The sequence below is a fragment of the Ambystoma mexicanum genome, chromosome 9 (assembly GCF_040938575.1).
Source record: "Ambystoma mexicanum isolate Mex_15411 chromosome 9, UKY_AmexF1_1, whole genome shotgun sequence".
Classification (NCBI taxonomy): Eukaryota; Metazoa; Chordata; class Amphibia; order Caudata; family Ambystomatidae; genus Ambystoma; species Ambystoma mexicanum.
In genome coordinates this window covers 1,291,221,462-1,291,237,828 of record NC_090931.1, presented here as the reverse complement: position 1 = coordinate 1,291,237,828, position 16,367 = coordinate 1,291,221,462, and the positions used below count along the sequence as shown (strand labels likewise).

Below are 16,367 nucleotides of genomic sequence, written 5' to 3'. Positions count from 1 at the left end.
TATTCCAGGGTTCTGAAGAGGCCCCTGGCAGCATTGCAAATGTTCCTGGTTTATTCCAGGGTTCTGAAGAGGCCCCTGGCAGCATTGCAAATGTTCCTGGTTTATTCCAGGGATCTGAAGAGGCCCTGGCAGCATTGTAAATGTTCCTGGTGTGTTCCAGGGTTCTGAAGAGGCCCCTGGCAGCATTGCAAATGTTCCCGGTTTATTCCAGGGTTCTGACAAATGTTCCTGGTTTATTCCAGGGTTCTGAAGAGGCCCCTGGCAGCATTGCAAATGTTCCTGGTTTATTCCAGGGATCTGAAGAGGCCCCTGGCAGCATTGCAAATGTTCCTGGTTTATTCCAGGGTTCTGACAAATGTTCCTGGTTTATTCCAGGGTTCTGAAGAGGCCCCTGGCAGCATTGCAAATGTTCCTGGTTTATTCCAGGGATCTGAAGAGGCCCCTGGCAGCATTGCAAATGTTCCTGGTTTATTCCAGGGTTCTGAAGAGGCCCCTGGCAGCATTGCAAATGTTCCTGGTTTATTCCAGGGTTCTGAAGAGGCCCCTGGCAGCATTGCAAATGTTCCTGGTTTATTCCAGGGATCTGAAGAGGCCCCTGGCAGCATTGCAAATGTTCCTGGTTTATTCCAGGGTTCTGAAGAGAGCCCTGGCAGCATTGCAAATGTTCCTGGTTTATTCCAGGGTTCTGAAGAGGCCCCTGGCAGCATTGCAAATGTTCCTGGTTTATTCCAGGGATCTGAAGAGGCCCCTCGCAGCATTGCAAATGTTCCTGGTGTATTCCAGGGTTCTGAAGAGGCCCCTGGCAGCATTGCAAATGTTCCTGGTTTATTCCAGGGATCTGAAGAGGCCCCTCGCAGCATTGTAAATGTTCCTGGTGTGTTCCAGGGTTCTGAAGAGGCCCCTGGCAGCATTGCAAATGTTCCTGGTTTATTCCAGGGTTCTGACAAATGTTCCTGGTTTATTCCAGGGTTCTGAAGAGGCCCCTGGCAGCATTGCAAATGTTCCTGGTTTATTCCAGGGATCTGAAGAGGCCCCTGGCAGCATTGCAAATGTTCCTGGTTTATTCCAGGGTTCTGACAAATGTTCCTGGTTTATTCCAGGGTTCTGAAGAGGCCCCTGGCAGCATTGCAAATGTTCCTGGTTTATTCCAGGGATCTGAAGAGGCCCCTGGCAGCATTGCAAATGTTCCTGGTTTATTCCAGGGATCTGAAGAGGCACCTGGCAGCATTGCAAATGTTCCTGGTTTATTCCAGGGTTCTGACAAATATTCCTGGTTTATTTCAGGGTTCTGACAAATGTTCCTGGTTTATTCCAGGGATCTGAAGAGGCCTCTGGCAGCATTGCAAATGTTCCTGGTGTATTCCAGGGTTCTGAAGAGGCCCCTGGCAGCATTGCAAATGTTCCTGGTTTATTCCAGGGATCTGAAGAGGCCCTGGCAGCATTGCAAATGTTCCTGGTTTATTCCAGGGTTCTGAAGAGAGACCTGGCAGCATTGCAAATGTTCCTGGTTTATTCCAGGGATCTGAAGAGGCCCCTGGCAGCATTGCAAATGTTCCTGGTTTATTCCAGGGTTCTGACGAGAGCCCTGGCAACATTGCAAATGTTCCTGGTTTATTACAGGGTTCTGAAGAGGCCCCTGGCAGCATTGCAAATGTTCCTGGTTTATTACAGGGTTCCGAAGAGGCCCCTGGCAGCATTGCAAATGTTCCTGGTTTATTCCAGGGTTCTGAAGAGGCCCTGGCAGCATTGCAAATGTTCCTGGTTTATTCCAGGGTTCTGAAGAGGCCCCTGGCAGCATTGCAAATGTTCCTGGTTTATTCCAGGGATCTGAAGAGGCCCTTGGCAGCATTGCAAATGTGGCCGGTTTCCAATTGTGAAGATCAGGCACAGGGGAATGGGCTATATAAGAAATAGATATTATTATTATTCGGTATCTGAATTGCGAATCGGGCAATAAACCCCTATTAATGACCCAGTGCGCTGTTGCTCATTATCCATGGGTGTTGAATAACGATCCAAATACCGAACTCTCCATAAAGGAAAGAAAGATTGGAAAACCTATCCCATATTTACAAACGGCTGTAATCTGGCCAGCATGTGTTTGAACCACAATTTGCTGCACAGGATATTTTGTTACAATTAAGGCATGTTACATTTTTTAGATAAAAAAAAAACACTGGCAAGACTGTTTTTAGCTTATTACATGGTCCTAGTATTTAAGAGTGAACCAGGCAGCTAATAAAGTGGTTGTGCCTGGGTCAAAATGGGCCCTCAGGGTCAAAGGTTTGGACAACGGACATCTGTTGTGTTCGTCTCTAATTCTGGGCCTGCAGGCCTACACCGTGTGATCCCGGTCCTGCAGCACTGGCTTGCAGGCCCATGCCGTGTGATCAGGGCCCTGCAGGTCCCTGCTGGTCTGGGCCCCCCTGACCAGCCTGGTGCCCTGGTTCCAGCCCAGGCACCCACCATCCAGTATGCTGCCAGCATCCAAGGTGCCCCTCTCTTGAGGAGTTACCTCCAAGTCCAACTGGGCAGTTTTTCAACATATGGGTTACAAAACCCAAAATCTGGCAGAGCTGTAAAAAAGGCGGTACTTGGAGATAAATCGTGTTTTAGCAGTTCCGCCACACTTTTGTGTAGTCCTGGGGGATAGGAGGGCAATAGACCACAGCCAGATGAGGAGTTACCAGGTTGAGGTAGATGTTGCCAGCAGGGCTTCAGGTCCTCTCTTGTTACTCAAGTGTTTCTTATACAGGTTGCTTGTATCAGTTCTGAACATTGAAAGGACCCTATTTGCCCTTATCTGTGGTACATTTCTTGCACCAATATAACGAATATAAAGAGTGTCTTGTATACTAGGTGATGGGAACGCGCCCTTTCTTTCTACTGGTGTGATAGAGTCAAAATGAGGATGATTATTTTTGGGATGTCAAGAAAATGCAGCAGTAACTGTAATCCAGATCTCTTTTTGTTTCTATAGGGTACTCCATGCTGCAAAGCAAAGAGGTCTTCCCAGTGGCTGCGATAAGCTTGCTTCCGCCGCTGCTGATTGCGATTCTGGTAACTGTGATATTCTACGTCTACCGTAGGCAGCGGCAGAGAAAACAAGCAAAGGATTGGAACAAGAAGCAAGCCCATCGCTGTAAAGCAGGTTCCAGGAACGGGAAGGTGGATGACTATGGGGATAAAATGTCTGTGCTAATAGACGATAGCCACTCGGACATGAGTTCAACGTGTGCCAACAACATCAACCATAACACGGAACTGCTGCCCATAGAGCTAGATGAGAAGGTAGGGAAGGGCCGCTTCGCAGAGGTCTGGCGAGCGAAGCTGAACCACACCACCGCGGGCCAATTCGAGACAGTGGCTGTCAAGATCTTTCCTTGCGAAGAATATGCTTCTTGGAAAAACGAGAGCCAGATATTTGTAGATGCAAACTTTAAGCATGAAAACGTACTCCCGTTCTTGACTGCAGAGGAGCGGGGCAGCGGTTCGCAGAAGGAGTACTGGCTGATCACCGCCTACTACAGTCGAGGCAACCTCAAGGATTACCTCTCCGACCACATTCTGAGCTGGATGGACTTGCAGAAAATGGCTGGCTCACTGGTGAACGGTGTGGCTCACATGCACAGTGACTGCACCCCTTCAGGCACCCACAAGATTGCCATAGCCCACCGTGATATCAAAAGCACCAACATCCTGGTGAAGAACGAGAGGGAGTGCGTGCTTTGCGACTTTGGGATAGCGTTGCGATTAGATCCTTCTCTAACAGTGGATGACTTTGCAAATAGTGGCCAGGTAAGAATTCTAGCAATAACTAAAGGGTCAATTATCAAATGCAAGTGTTAGTAGGAATGTTGGTGATCTCGAAAATATAACCATAAACATAACCATACATTGTTTATTCATATGTAAAACACCTCACAGTTCCTGTATATTCTTCCGACAGATTTTGATCATTTTCAATATAAATTGCAGCACATTTTCAGAAAATGAGTGGATTTTCTCGCTATGGGTAGTATATTTGTGAAAAAAGTTGACATCATTTTTGGGTCACATTTGCAATAGTTTGAGGCACAACAATAAGGTTTTTGGGTTCAAATCTAAAGTATTTCGGAGTGTAATTGGATGAATTTTTCATCCCGTTTCAAAGCATATTTGAGCCAAACTTGGAGCACTTTAAAAAAGATTTGAAATATAGAATTTTCTGGCCAGGTCCATTTAGTTTTTTGGTTATATCTATTTTATGCATCGGGCATGGATGAATTCAAGGCTTTTTAGGCTGGACATATCTAATTCCATGCTCATTCTTACAATACCTTTAGAAATAGAGAATCTCAGAGTTTAAGAATAATGGTCATCTACAGATAATGGGCATATCATGCTACATGGGAACAAAAGAGGGGCATATGTATTGTTTTTATGTTTTGCTATTACATGTTTTTTGCTTGTTCATTCACAGAATACATATGATGCAGCATTATATATTCTACCCACTACTACTGTAGTTAACACATTTCAGGTGTCAGTGCAGAAACAATGGCTTTCACACCTGAGCTAACCCATCTGTTTTTCCAGAAATCATCTTGACTGAGGTTAGGTGTGGTGTAGAATTATGAATTTGGCTTGTTATCTACTTTGTGGGTGGTGGAAGTATGTCTTTTTCCCACCCCTCTTTATTCACTTACTCCAGGATTTCCTCAATTTACCTCTCTAACTAGAGTCCTAAAATTGTGGGACATGTTCTTTATTGTGAGTGTAGCCAATGGATGGAGATATTTAGGATGGCATTTTGATGAGGAGAAAAAAGCGCATGTCGACTTTTGTATGGGGTCATTAAGATATGGGGACATGTCTGGTTAATGGTTTGGGTGGGCTACCTGGGTGGCCAGGACAGTAGTCCATTTTATTTGCTGACATGTGGCAATATTCCCAGTTGGTTCTAAGGCACGCTTTTCTGAAACAGAATCGCACTTTATTTGGATTTTGTGACTGGTCTGGCTCTTTGTGATCTGATAGGCTTTTCTATCTAGTTTTGGTGGCTTTTGGCTGGTAGCATTTCTGGGGCCGCTTTGGTTTGAATGATAGTTAGGCGAGCTCCAATCAGGTTTGCCATCCGTTGTTATAGAGAGGCAGAAGCAGCAAGTGTTAATCGCAACCCTTGGAACAGAGCTAGTGCGCTTTATTAAGATTTGTCGCTGCTAGATTTGAGCTACATCTGTTCCTCAAAGGAGCTCTTTGTGATTGCTAAAGAACTGTCCACTCCCACTTTAGCCCCAACTATGGCCACTTGTAACCAATCTCACTGCAATCAAATTGCTTCTTTCTTTCAAGATATTTGCATTATACGGAAGAAAATAAAAACTGAGAGACCCAGTCCTTCTGGCGACAGTATATCCCTGGGCCGGCTGACAGATTGTGTCACTGGCACTTTTAATTTCGTGACAGTCACAGAAAGTCTTGTTACGGATGCATTACTGAAACTTAAATCGTCTTCCTCCACAGATCCTATTCCTCTGCACATCTTGCAGGATCCTTCTATGAAGTTGCTTGCTCTGTTCACTGGGGCACTTCAATACTCCGTTTTGTCTGACCATACTCAGGTGGTGTCTCTTCCCCCTTTCACATCCCCTCCTATGGTATTTGACTGTGGAGTCCCCCAGGGGTCAGCGCTTTCCCCTTTGCTTTTCAACTCATATATGGTGGCATTAGCCAAGCTCATTGCTAGCTTTGGTGTACATTTCTTTATGTATGCGGACGATACTCAGATCTTTTTTCGTCTTAATGCCTCCAAGGAAAGCCCCCCTGACCGTCTGAGAGACTGTCTCTTAGCCGTGTGTCAGTGGATGACTGAGAACTGGCTTAAGTTGAATGGAGTAAAATCGTTACTGCCTCTATTATGGGTGCAATTGATTATTGCAACGGAATCTACCTCAGTCAGCCAGAAGTACTGCTCCAGTGTCTTCAGATCCTATAGAATGCAGCAGCCAGGCTTGCTCTTGGTGCCACCAGACTATCCCACTCCTATGACCCCCTCCAGCATCTGCACTGGTTGCCTGTCAGAACCCAGGTCAAATTTAAGGTCTTATGCATGGTCCACCGTGCTATTCACTCTATGGGTGCTGAGTTCTTGCAGGCAAAGCTCTCTCTTCATCAGCTAAAGTGATCTCTCCGCTCAGCCAACCAGTTTTTGCTGGACATCCCCCGCTTTCGACGATCGTGGGCAGGAAGTAGATCCTTCTCTGTACTGGCACCATCTCTGTGGAATGCCCTCCCTTCTCACATTAGGTGCATTCATGCTCTATCTATCTTTCGTAAACAGCTGAAAACATTGTTGTTTTAATATGTGTTGCCCTTCTCTCCTCTCTGGTGATGTTTTCACCTAGCGCCTTGATGCCTCCAGGTCTTTGCTGCGCTTTACAAATGTCTTTACATTACATTATATTACATTACATGTGGGCTAGGATACCCAAAAGCCCATTCTAAATAATCCTTATGAGAGGGGCATGCATTGTGCTACATTTGTGAAGCCCATACAAATTGAACACAGGGGACCGCAAACATGTGCAAGTATGTGTATGCAATCCCTCCATGCAAATTCCATTGTTTGCACTATGCAGTGCAAACAGTGCACGGAAGACAAACAATCCTAAATGCCTCCCGCCTGGTGAGCGCATGGCACGAGGCATTTACATGGATTCTGGGCAGGTGCAATACACTGGTGGATTCCAAAGGATCCGATATCAGCTGCATCGAAATCAGATGCTGGTGAAAATGTACTTGGATTTGGCAAAGTTGATGGGGGGGGCTGAATGGAAACGTATGATTCATTCCACCGCTCCACCATAAAAATCAACCAAAATGACACAATTCATAAAAACTTAGCGAAGAAGCTTAAGGCATTCTTTTTACACATGCGTTTTGTGAATGGGGGTCACTTAACTCCCCTATTGCGCCAATCAATCTGTTTAGACTTCGGGTTGGGCAGAAATAATGTTCGTTAGAATCAACCGGTACGTTATTAGGAAACAAAAACATTTCTTCCTTAGTGTTTTGTTTTGTTATGTTGATCACTTCGAAATGGGCATTGTCTAACTAATGCAAGCTATGTGGGTAGCGCGGTGGGATGTGTGTGCCTTCTGTAATTCTTCCGGCTTGGAGTCAAAGCCCCAACTCCCTGGGGTGCTCTCATACACTCCCTCCAAACCTCTGAATCACTAGGCTACAAGGACGCATAATCGGTGTAAGTCTGCACATCCTTCCCGGCTCAAAATGCAGAGGGATCAGGAAGCGAAAAGACAGAGCTTTCCTAGCGGTCTCCAGGCTGCACGTATCCCCAGTACTAGGGTCTCTTTTCAGTATACGTCTAGCCTGTTGTTATCCAAATGAAGGTAAAGGCACAGGACGGTTTAGGTCGTTTTTCGAAAGAACGAAAGAAGACATCCCACCTTCCAAAGCCAAGGGCAGGGTTTACTTGGTCCTGTAAGTTCAATACAATAGAACCAATGCTGAATGACGGTACAAAAAGTATGTCTATAAACGGCAAAGAAGAACAAGTGAGGAGTTATCAAGTTTCAAAATATTTCAGACAATCTGGTTTATTTCTTCTCCTCAGCCTCATTTTTCTAAAGGTCTAAGCATGTTTGCTAGCACCCATTGTCATCGCATCAACTTGTGTCTTTTTTCCTTGGGTTTGTACTTGTACAGTGTTATTCTGATTGCTCAAATGTATGCTGCCACCTTTTCTCTAGCCCTTACTCCCTGCCCTCCTACAATCACACTTCCTGAGCTCACACCCAACAATTTGACCCGAACCATGTACTTTGGCAATCCTTAGTGACGACAGATCAAGGGTTCTCGACTCTCCTATTTACCTCACATAATAGTCTATACTCATGGTGCCATGAAGTTGCTCATAGCTCCCCTTGTATTTGACTTGCCTCTCTTTTAGTTTGTACATCACTTCCTGTATGTTTAAAGTTATATCCCCCTCCACATAGGGTTCAAACCGGTACTGGGAGTAAACCCGCTCATCAGGATTAATGGAATTAATCTGGTTACTGAGTGGGGCATCAATTTATCAGCCATCACAGCGGCTTGATGTCAGTCTACATTGCTGGAGAGCGCTAATATATAAAGGAGTATAAAACAGTTGGCACTTTCCATCAACCCACTGGCGTATGGGTGATAAAAAACACAGTGCGAGAAAAACAGACACGCCATGTCTGTAGGAATTGGTGCCTCTCCTCAGAGTATAACTGCACCCCAGTCCCGGTCCAAAATTGCTTTGGTATCCCCTCATTATAAAAAGCTCTAGTTTAAAACCATGCCTGTGTGGGGTAATCGGTGACATGACTTTCCACTCAATCCACTTTTTTGTCTACCCAATCAAAACCAACAAATACATCCGAACACCATATTTAACCTCTCGAAGGGACCTGATATATTTGAGGCCAATTTGGTGCATACTTATTTTGGCACAGCCACTGGTGCAAGGGGAATGGTTAACTCGTTTCAGAGACTTATCACTATAGTTACATGAAACACATCTTTTGACTACCCAGAACATGTAACTTCCCTACGCAGTTGCTTATACAATGTGACTCCCGCGTACAGTTTCTCACCCTGCACCAGCCAGTTCCATCGTCACACTCTGAAAACATGGGCGCTTTTTGTATTTCTCCTTCGTTCCTTCTCTCCCACCTCTGTGAATAACGGCTGCTTCTCTATCATTCTCGCTTTATTCTATCCATTCACGCGTGTTGATTACAGGGTTGACAACAGCCAAAACATTGTCTTTCCAAAGCCATCAGTGGCACAGACCACCTCTGGCACCATTATGTTGCATTCTCCAGCTATGTATTCCATCCTGATATTACACTCCATCAACTCAATTATGCCCTCATTTTTCCTGGGGCAGTTGGTGCTCATGTTTTTGGACACAAACATTTACAGTAATTGCTTTGGATGTGTTCGGATTTCTAATTACTGTAAAAAATCACGAAAAGAAGACCCCAGATTAACATCTTGCAAGTGTTGAGAGCCCATTTAACCACCAACGCTTCCTTTTCAATAGTAGCTTTTGTGTTGTCGGACCCTATCTGAGCACTAGATTAAACCACTTTTGTGCCTTGGACTTTGGGTTGGTACTGCCCCGACACACACTTCCACAGTAATCATAATACATTTTAAGATGACTTCAACATTCACCACTGACCAAAAGCCTGGACATGCTCTCCATCCCCTGCTGTCCCATTCATAATGTACCACCATCTTCAACATATTTTTAATTCTTGTTGTTCTCTCTGCAAAATGTGGAAGAACCGTACCCTAATACCACATAAACCGAATGAAAGATATTAATGTATATGTATTGTTGGGGGGAAGATATACTGAGCCGGATGTTTACTGCCACTTTCCTGGGCCTAATTCCTCCCTACCTCTAACACTCAATGCAACCTAGCACAGTGCTCTTCTTCTGACCTCTCAGTGACCATGATCCCGGGAGGATAGCTCAGCGGCAACGTGCTCGTCTTGTAAGCAAGATGACATGAAGCAACCCAGGTTCAATCCCCGGGTCAGCGCTTAAAAACATCTGGGTATTTAAGCGCATTATAAATACGCAACTAAGACAAATAAATTACGCAACTAAAAAACAAACAATTCCTGTAACAGCAACCTTGATGCCCACGGGCTGTGTGAGCGCTATAAAAATGCAAAAAATAAATAATAAATAAATAAATACACCGCAAACTCCTAGCACGTCAACGAACAGGGCTGAAAAACTGTGGCTGAAGAGGCTTAAATGCATAAATGATCCTAATTAAGTAAGGTGCCAAGAAGACTTGTGCAAGTTGATCTGGGGGTCAACCAAGGACAATCCTAATGTAATGACATAACTGTCTGTCTTCTTAGTAGTTAGTACCTCTGCTATACTTGCCAGTGGATGTCTACCGCTGACCTGACCTCGACGTCATGCAAGTTGACACAGCTGCTACAACCAGGACACAAATGGTCATCTTTCCATTGGTTTTGCTCACTATGAACACAGAGGCCAACCGACTCGTCCAATATCCTGACCCACACACTTGTTCAGTGCCTCCTTCATGCCTTTGGAAATGGCTCTAAGCTGGCGCATCTGGGGGTGACTCCAGGCCTATGCCGGGATTGCATCCTTTCAGTTTGCCAATGCTTCCATTGAACACTTTGGGGTAGGGAGTCTCTAGTGGTGTATTCCACCACACTCAGTAAGATAGCTCAGCAGGCTCAGCGCCCACCGCTGTGATCGGAGTGTGATCTTCTGGTTGCAGGTTTGAATCCCAGCAAGGCCAACTCAGCCTTTCATCCTTCTGAGGTCCATAAATGAGTACCAACTTCGGTTGGGTGATATTTGTATGTACATATGTTTTCTGTACAGGTTTTTGGCGAAAGCACTGTTTAATCATTTTCCAAGTGCGCCTTCATCACCCACCCCACTTCTAGCGCGCACACTAATGATCTTTTGGTCTAACTTGTGTGTGGCCCACAAATACTCAATCACAATAATGGGGCCCTTTTCAAATGCTTTTGGTATTTTTCTGATTTTTGGGGAACTTTTAAGGCTCACATTTGAATTTCTCAACATGCATTTTTGGGAGATTCATCTGTAAGGCGGGCCCGATTATAGGAGCATGCTGATTATAGGAGCATGCTGATTATAGGAGCATGCTGATTTCCAAACCATCAATGTCAATTACAGATCCTGTCTGTTCTTCCTATCACACTTTCTTAGTCAATATCACGCTCGTCGTTTGCATCTACAACTCTCTCTCTTGCCCAAGCGCAGTATATGCACATGTGAGCGAAGAATCCCAAGATCCCCCACGCCAAAAGGGATCCCTGCTGAGAAACACTAGACTGGCCCCTGGTGCCGCAATGAAGGACAATGCAAGGTACCGGTCACTTGCGCAAGCGGGGATTTCCACAAACTCGTGAGAAATCCATGCAGTGTGTGATGTCCCCAGGACGTACAGAGAGTGCAGAAGCCCCAGTTGCGACATTACGTTCCCAAGGAATCGTATTCTACAGTACCTTTGCATTGCCCCACCCAGCCACGTGTTACATCCTGAGCCTTCTTCGCATACTTTGTGCCATTAAGCAGATGTATATGCATTCGTTTTATCAGTCTCCCAGTTTGTACACTGTTTCCTATCCATGATGACATGTGATACATTGCTGTCATCACTGTACCGCAAGTACACCCTCATCAACCACTGTAGTCTCACTAGCATTGGTGGGATAACTCATTGGCTCACTTGATTGCCACACGCTTTCCTGCACATCATTAGTTTTTCCTCAAGCACTCCTCTCCAGACCCACTATTCTTGCTCTTTGGCGCGGTCCTCGCAAAGCAACAACGTAATTGTCAACTTTCTCCACAGGGAGTGGGCACCTATAAAAGAAATGAAACCTTTCCCAGATGTCGTTTTTCCTATTCCCAAAATGTGCCCGTCATTTTCCTAGTGCTTTGTCAGAACATGCATCCTCAGAACTCACATCACCTGCTCCCCTGTCAGCACTAGCAGTAGGGAGGGCGCTTCTTTTGGGGCATCACCTGTGCCCTACAGCCGCTGTGGAGAAGACTTGAAATGAGCAAAGTAACCAGTGTTGCGGGTGGATATGTTATTTGCCAGGAGCTGTGAAGAAGGATGGGGCCGTTTCAGCACCAAGGTGATGGTATGAAGAATGCACAGTGCTCCTATGCCAGGAAGGCAGAGCGCTCTACTACAGACACCTGGTAGCCCACTGGCCATTGGCACAGATCATGGGCAGCACGCAGAGCTTTGTGGTGGAGAATACATGTGCAATGTTCTGATGGCCCTGGCAACCCAATATATCTTTGATCATGTTATTGATTTGCTTGCCTGACATATTGATGACACTTTGCTGAGACATTGCAGGTTTCAGTTTCCATTTTGATCACGTTAACCATACGCATGTGTGCTAGAGCTGCTTGATTTTAAGCTGTGTAACATCTTCATTCTTGATTTCGATCAGGTTGGCACTGCCCGATACATGGCCCCAGAGGTTCTGGAGTCCAGAGTGAACCTGGAAGATCTTGAGTCCTTTAAACAAATGGATGTCTACTCGATGGCGCTGGTTTTGTGGGAAATGGTCTCCAGGTGTGACGCTGTCGGAGGTAAAACCAGTACCAATAACATTTTTTTCAAAACAATTGCCTTCTTCTTTTCTCTTGCATCCATGCAACCCTGGCAAGCGTCATCGCAAGTAGAAAGTTGTGCTACATATTGATTTTTTTCTGAGGGCGTGTATAAACGAAGGCCACGTGACTAAATCAGCCAGTCAGCATTTATTTTTTTGATCAATATCCACCGAATTGTGTTTTTGGAATGTGAAGTCTAGGCAACAGGACTGGCATACTGCCTGCATTTAAGAGTAGGCATTGTGTTGACTGATTTAGTGTTGGGGGTACTTAGAACTGGGACAAAAAGTGTGGGAAACGTGTCATGCATGTGTTTCCATCTGTTACGAGTGCGCTGAATGTGGACACAAGACGCGTTGCTGTGCCTAGCTCAATACCTTTATTGGTCATGCATGGAATATTTTGGTTCGGGTAGGACTGAGTGCAGAGGATAGCAAACTCACAAGAAGTATCAATAGTAATATGTAGTAGTCTGCGGATCGGAGCCGGTAGCTGGTGCCTGGAATGCGTGTGTGCATGCGTGGAACCCTGGTGTGGACGGTTGGATGTATGTTCCACTGCTTGACACTTGGTTGATGACCTGGCTTGGGTGTGGATGGAGCAGTACTTGTCCCCTACATATTTGCTTGATGTACCCTAAATCACATACTGCAACTTTGCCAATAAACTTCCCTCGATGTTTACCTGTGTATCCAGCATTGGAAGGCATCTTAGTGAACAAGGTCACTTCAGAAAACCAAAAAGGTCTTCTTGAATCCAGCAGGATTAGCGTCCTCTTCGGTGTGCATAACTCCTCACGCCAGACAGGGAACATGTATCTACTCATTGAGGGGGTGCAGTGAAAATGGCACAAAATTGCAGCAGAGGAAAGGTCTCAAGCAAAGTTCCTAGGTTGGGCTTGTCCAGGCCCCTCTCCAAAATCCAATGGATTATCCTGTTCTTTGTCTTCGGGGTTGTGGGTTTTGGTTGTTACCAAACCCGTCTCTGCTGAAACAGAGACACCAGCCTTGTGAGGACAGCATGTCTGAACATTCTGACAGTCTACTTCAGATGTTGGGAGGAAATGGTGGATCTATCCCAACAATGGTTTGCTCTTCCCGTTCTGTCTGCTCGCTGCCATTCGCTAGTTGCTTTTCAATGAGATTGTCATCTGTGAGGAAATTTCAACTCTGTGGAACGAAATCCAGGGCCTTTGGCACAAAACGTGGTATCTCCCTCAAGCTGGGGTGGGAAATGGGCATGGTCAGAAGGAGATGGGGTGGCCAGCTACTGTGCAGTTTTCTGGTTGCCTAACTCTTCCAACATGTATTGCCATGGAGCGGGCCTTCCTTCTGCTCTCCTCAATTGCTTTCAGCTACTCTATTTCCCAGGGTTCTTCTTTTCACCTTCTGGCTTCTATCAGTTCTTCCCTTTCTGGTGGCTGCTCCTCCACCTCTCCACTCCTACTTTCCCACTCTTCAATGATACACTCTTCTATCAGGATTTCTATAAACCTTTCATTACTTGTCTCCTTCTGTAAACTTCTATGGGTACTAGTAACACTGTACTCACCTTCCCCACCTCTCTGTGTGTTAGGGGGAATTCTCTGTTTAGGCTGAATTTCCTAACCTAGTGAGTCCCCCAGCAGCTTTGCTGGATTTCGGGAGTTTGTTTTTTTCCATCCTGCCAAGAGTGAGACTCTTTTCCTCCCACTCTTGGGCATGTATGTGTGTAATTCCTTTGAAGTAGCAATGTGTTCGATGAGCTATGGGGTCTTTTACTCCATAGGGTCTCATATGTTTTTCTATGTGTGTTACACCGCACCCTACGTGCCGTAACACTGGGGCGTCCTAGCGGACCTCCACCATAGACTCCATACCCGGGGACTGACTACTGTCTCCACGGGCATGTAAAGTCACCATTGGCTTTACTAGACCTAAATTTACTAACAGAACTAGTACAAACCATCTTATTGTGGACGTACTAGTAGGGGTAATTCGATTACTCCTAGATCTGTTACTCGAGGGGGCACTGTCCCGTCCCCCCTCGTCGAGTTTTGGCTGGTGGCAGTGGAAACTACTTGTTATGTTCGACCCCGAACATAACCCTATGGGATTTGTCTCATTGTTGGAGATTGACCCTTTTTCTCGTTAATCTCTAACGTACCACCGGTCTCCTTATCTTAAATAAGTTTATCGGATGGTATTTTCTGCCAGAACTCGGTTTTTAAAATGGCGTCTGTGTTCGTCTCTGTGACTCCTAAACCAAAGGTCGAGCCCTTTGTTCCACTTTTGGCGGGCTCTGTACAGAGACCCTCCAAAGTGGTGCCATTCTGTCTGAGTTACCACAGGGGTGTGGGAGGTGGTTTAGGCACCCTGGACCGAGTTGCCTTGCCAACTCCGGTCGCACTCTGGAGTGATTGGCCCAAGTGGTGAGCGTTCCCGCTCACCACTTAGCATGTGTTGATTGACAGCTAGGCTGAATGAATGGGGGTTTTCTGCATAAAAGCAGTGCTTTTGGGACTGGATCTTCAGAAGTCGCCACAGGACCTAAGAATCCAACGAGGGTAATGCTGAGCCGACCTGCAACGACGACACCTCCGGTGGAGCCCTGCTGAGCCGACTCACCACTTCCCGACGACAGAGGAGATCTCCCTGCCGGAGAGTCTCTTCCCCTGACTGGTGGGAACAACCAGTCCCCTTTGCTTTTTATTCGCCTCAGGACGCAGTGGTCGAATTGCCCGTGCAGAGCAACCCGGCAACCGGATAGCCACTACCCCTGTACCACGACCAAAAGGTGGTGCCTTGTGACGGAGCACTCTGCGGCTGGTCTCTTCCCTGGTGGTGCACCGGACTTCACTTTTCTTCGACGACGAGAACCTCTCTACTCTTGGCAAAGACCCGACGTGCATCCACCACCAGGAACAACTGCCCCCGCCGGAGCTGCCCTCCAACAAGGTACTGTGTCCGCCTGGCTTCCCTTTCGATCGGTTTGAGTGAGGTGTCTTAATCCTCTCCTTCCCGTTGGGTTGCCTCCAAGCTTTTCTCATTCATTGTTCTGAACTGGTTCAATCTGCCGATAACAATTTGCTACAAAGACTTGAATGCATCTCCACTAGAGACTTTTTGGGACATTGCGCCTTGCCTCTCTCCAAGTGGGCCTGGCCTCTGAACTTTATGATCTATTGTGATTCTTGCCTTCCTGCGTTGCATTTTATCCGCGAAGGATTGAACTGTGTTGATTTCATGACCTGCCTATCTTTTTCTCTCCCGTCCTAACTAATATTCGAGTGTCATCTAGGTTGAGGTATACACCTCTGTCTGAAAATAAGTGGTACCGGTAGAACCTAGAGTTGTCGAGATATTGCTAGGGGGATTGATCGTTTTCTATTTTCGTAGAGTAATTGTGTTTGATTTGTTTGCCGTGATAGTGCCATAGTGTTTTGCATAGATGTTCTGTTATAAATAAATACCTTAATATCTTTACACTAAGCCTCGTTGCGTGCTTGCTTGTCTTGCTGTGAAGAATTGCCCTATTTTGTATACTCCACATACTGCTCAACTTTTCTTGAGAGAAGTCTGACTGCTCATGAATCTGTGTGGTGCAGACTGCTACCAAGTGGGTTCACCGCCAACGCCTGTAGTCCTAAATCTCTTGCAGTGGTCCCAGAGGGAACTGCACAGGTTTCCGCCTAACACTAGTGGCAGCGGTGGGATTTGTATCGAGTATACAGTTTAGAGTGCTTTTCGACACTGTAGGATAACTAACCACAAAACTTTGCACAAAAAGGCAACTTTCAAAAAACATGTCTACGATGGAGACTTACGGCCAAGAGTCCTTGTCAGGTGAAAATACTGAGAGTTTGCGAGCTCTCTGTAGACAAGAGAATCTTCCTGTAAGAGACAAGAAGTTAGAACTAATCGAGAGATTGCTGGCGAACCAAAGTCTGGGTACTGGTTCAGTAGAACCAATCTCTCCAGCGACTGTAGATAACAGTGATGGTGTTGATCTGAATCGTAATTCTGATGATAGCGATGAAGAGGCTGACGAGGACGAGAGGCTAACGAAACTGTCTCCCCTGCTCCTCTACCTGCCTTACCAGCTGTGCCTACGGGGCCCATACCAGGTCCCACAAGTAACCCTGCTTATTTTGAACTTGAAAAAATGAAGCTCGAACTAGAATACA

General features: G+C 45.9%; 1 protein-coding gene across 1 annotated transcript in view; it reads left to right on the top strand.

Moving 5' to 3' along the window:
* Positions 1-16,367, top strand: part of LOC138489072 (TGF-beta receptor type-2-like) — a 517,605-nt gene that overhangs the window by 430,161 nt on the left and 71,077 nt on the right. Inside the window, exons 4-5 of the mRNA XM_069616638.1 lie at positions 2,981-3,798; positions 12,037-12,178. Coding sequence (XP_069472739.1) covers positions 2,981-3,798; positions 12,037-12,178 — 960 coding nt within the window. The remainder of the gene's footprint in view (positions 1-2,980; positions 3,799-12,036; positions 12,179-16,367) is intronic.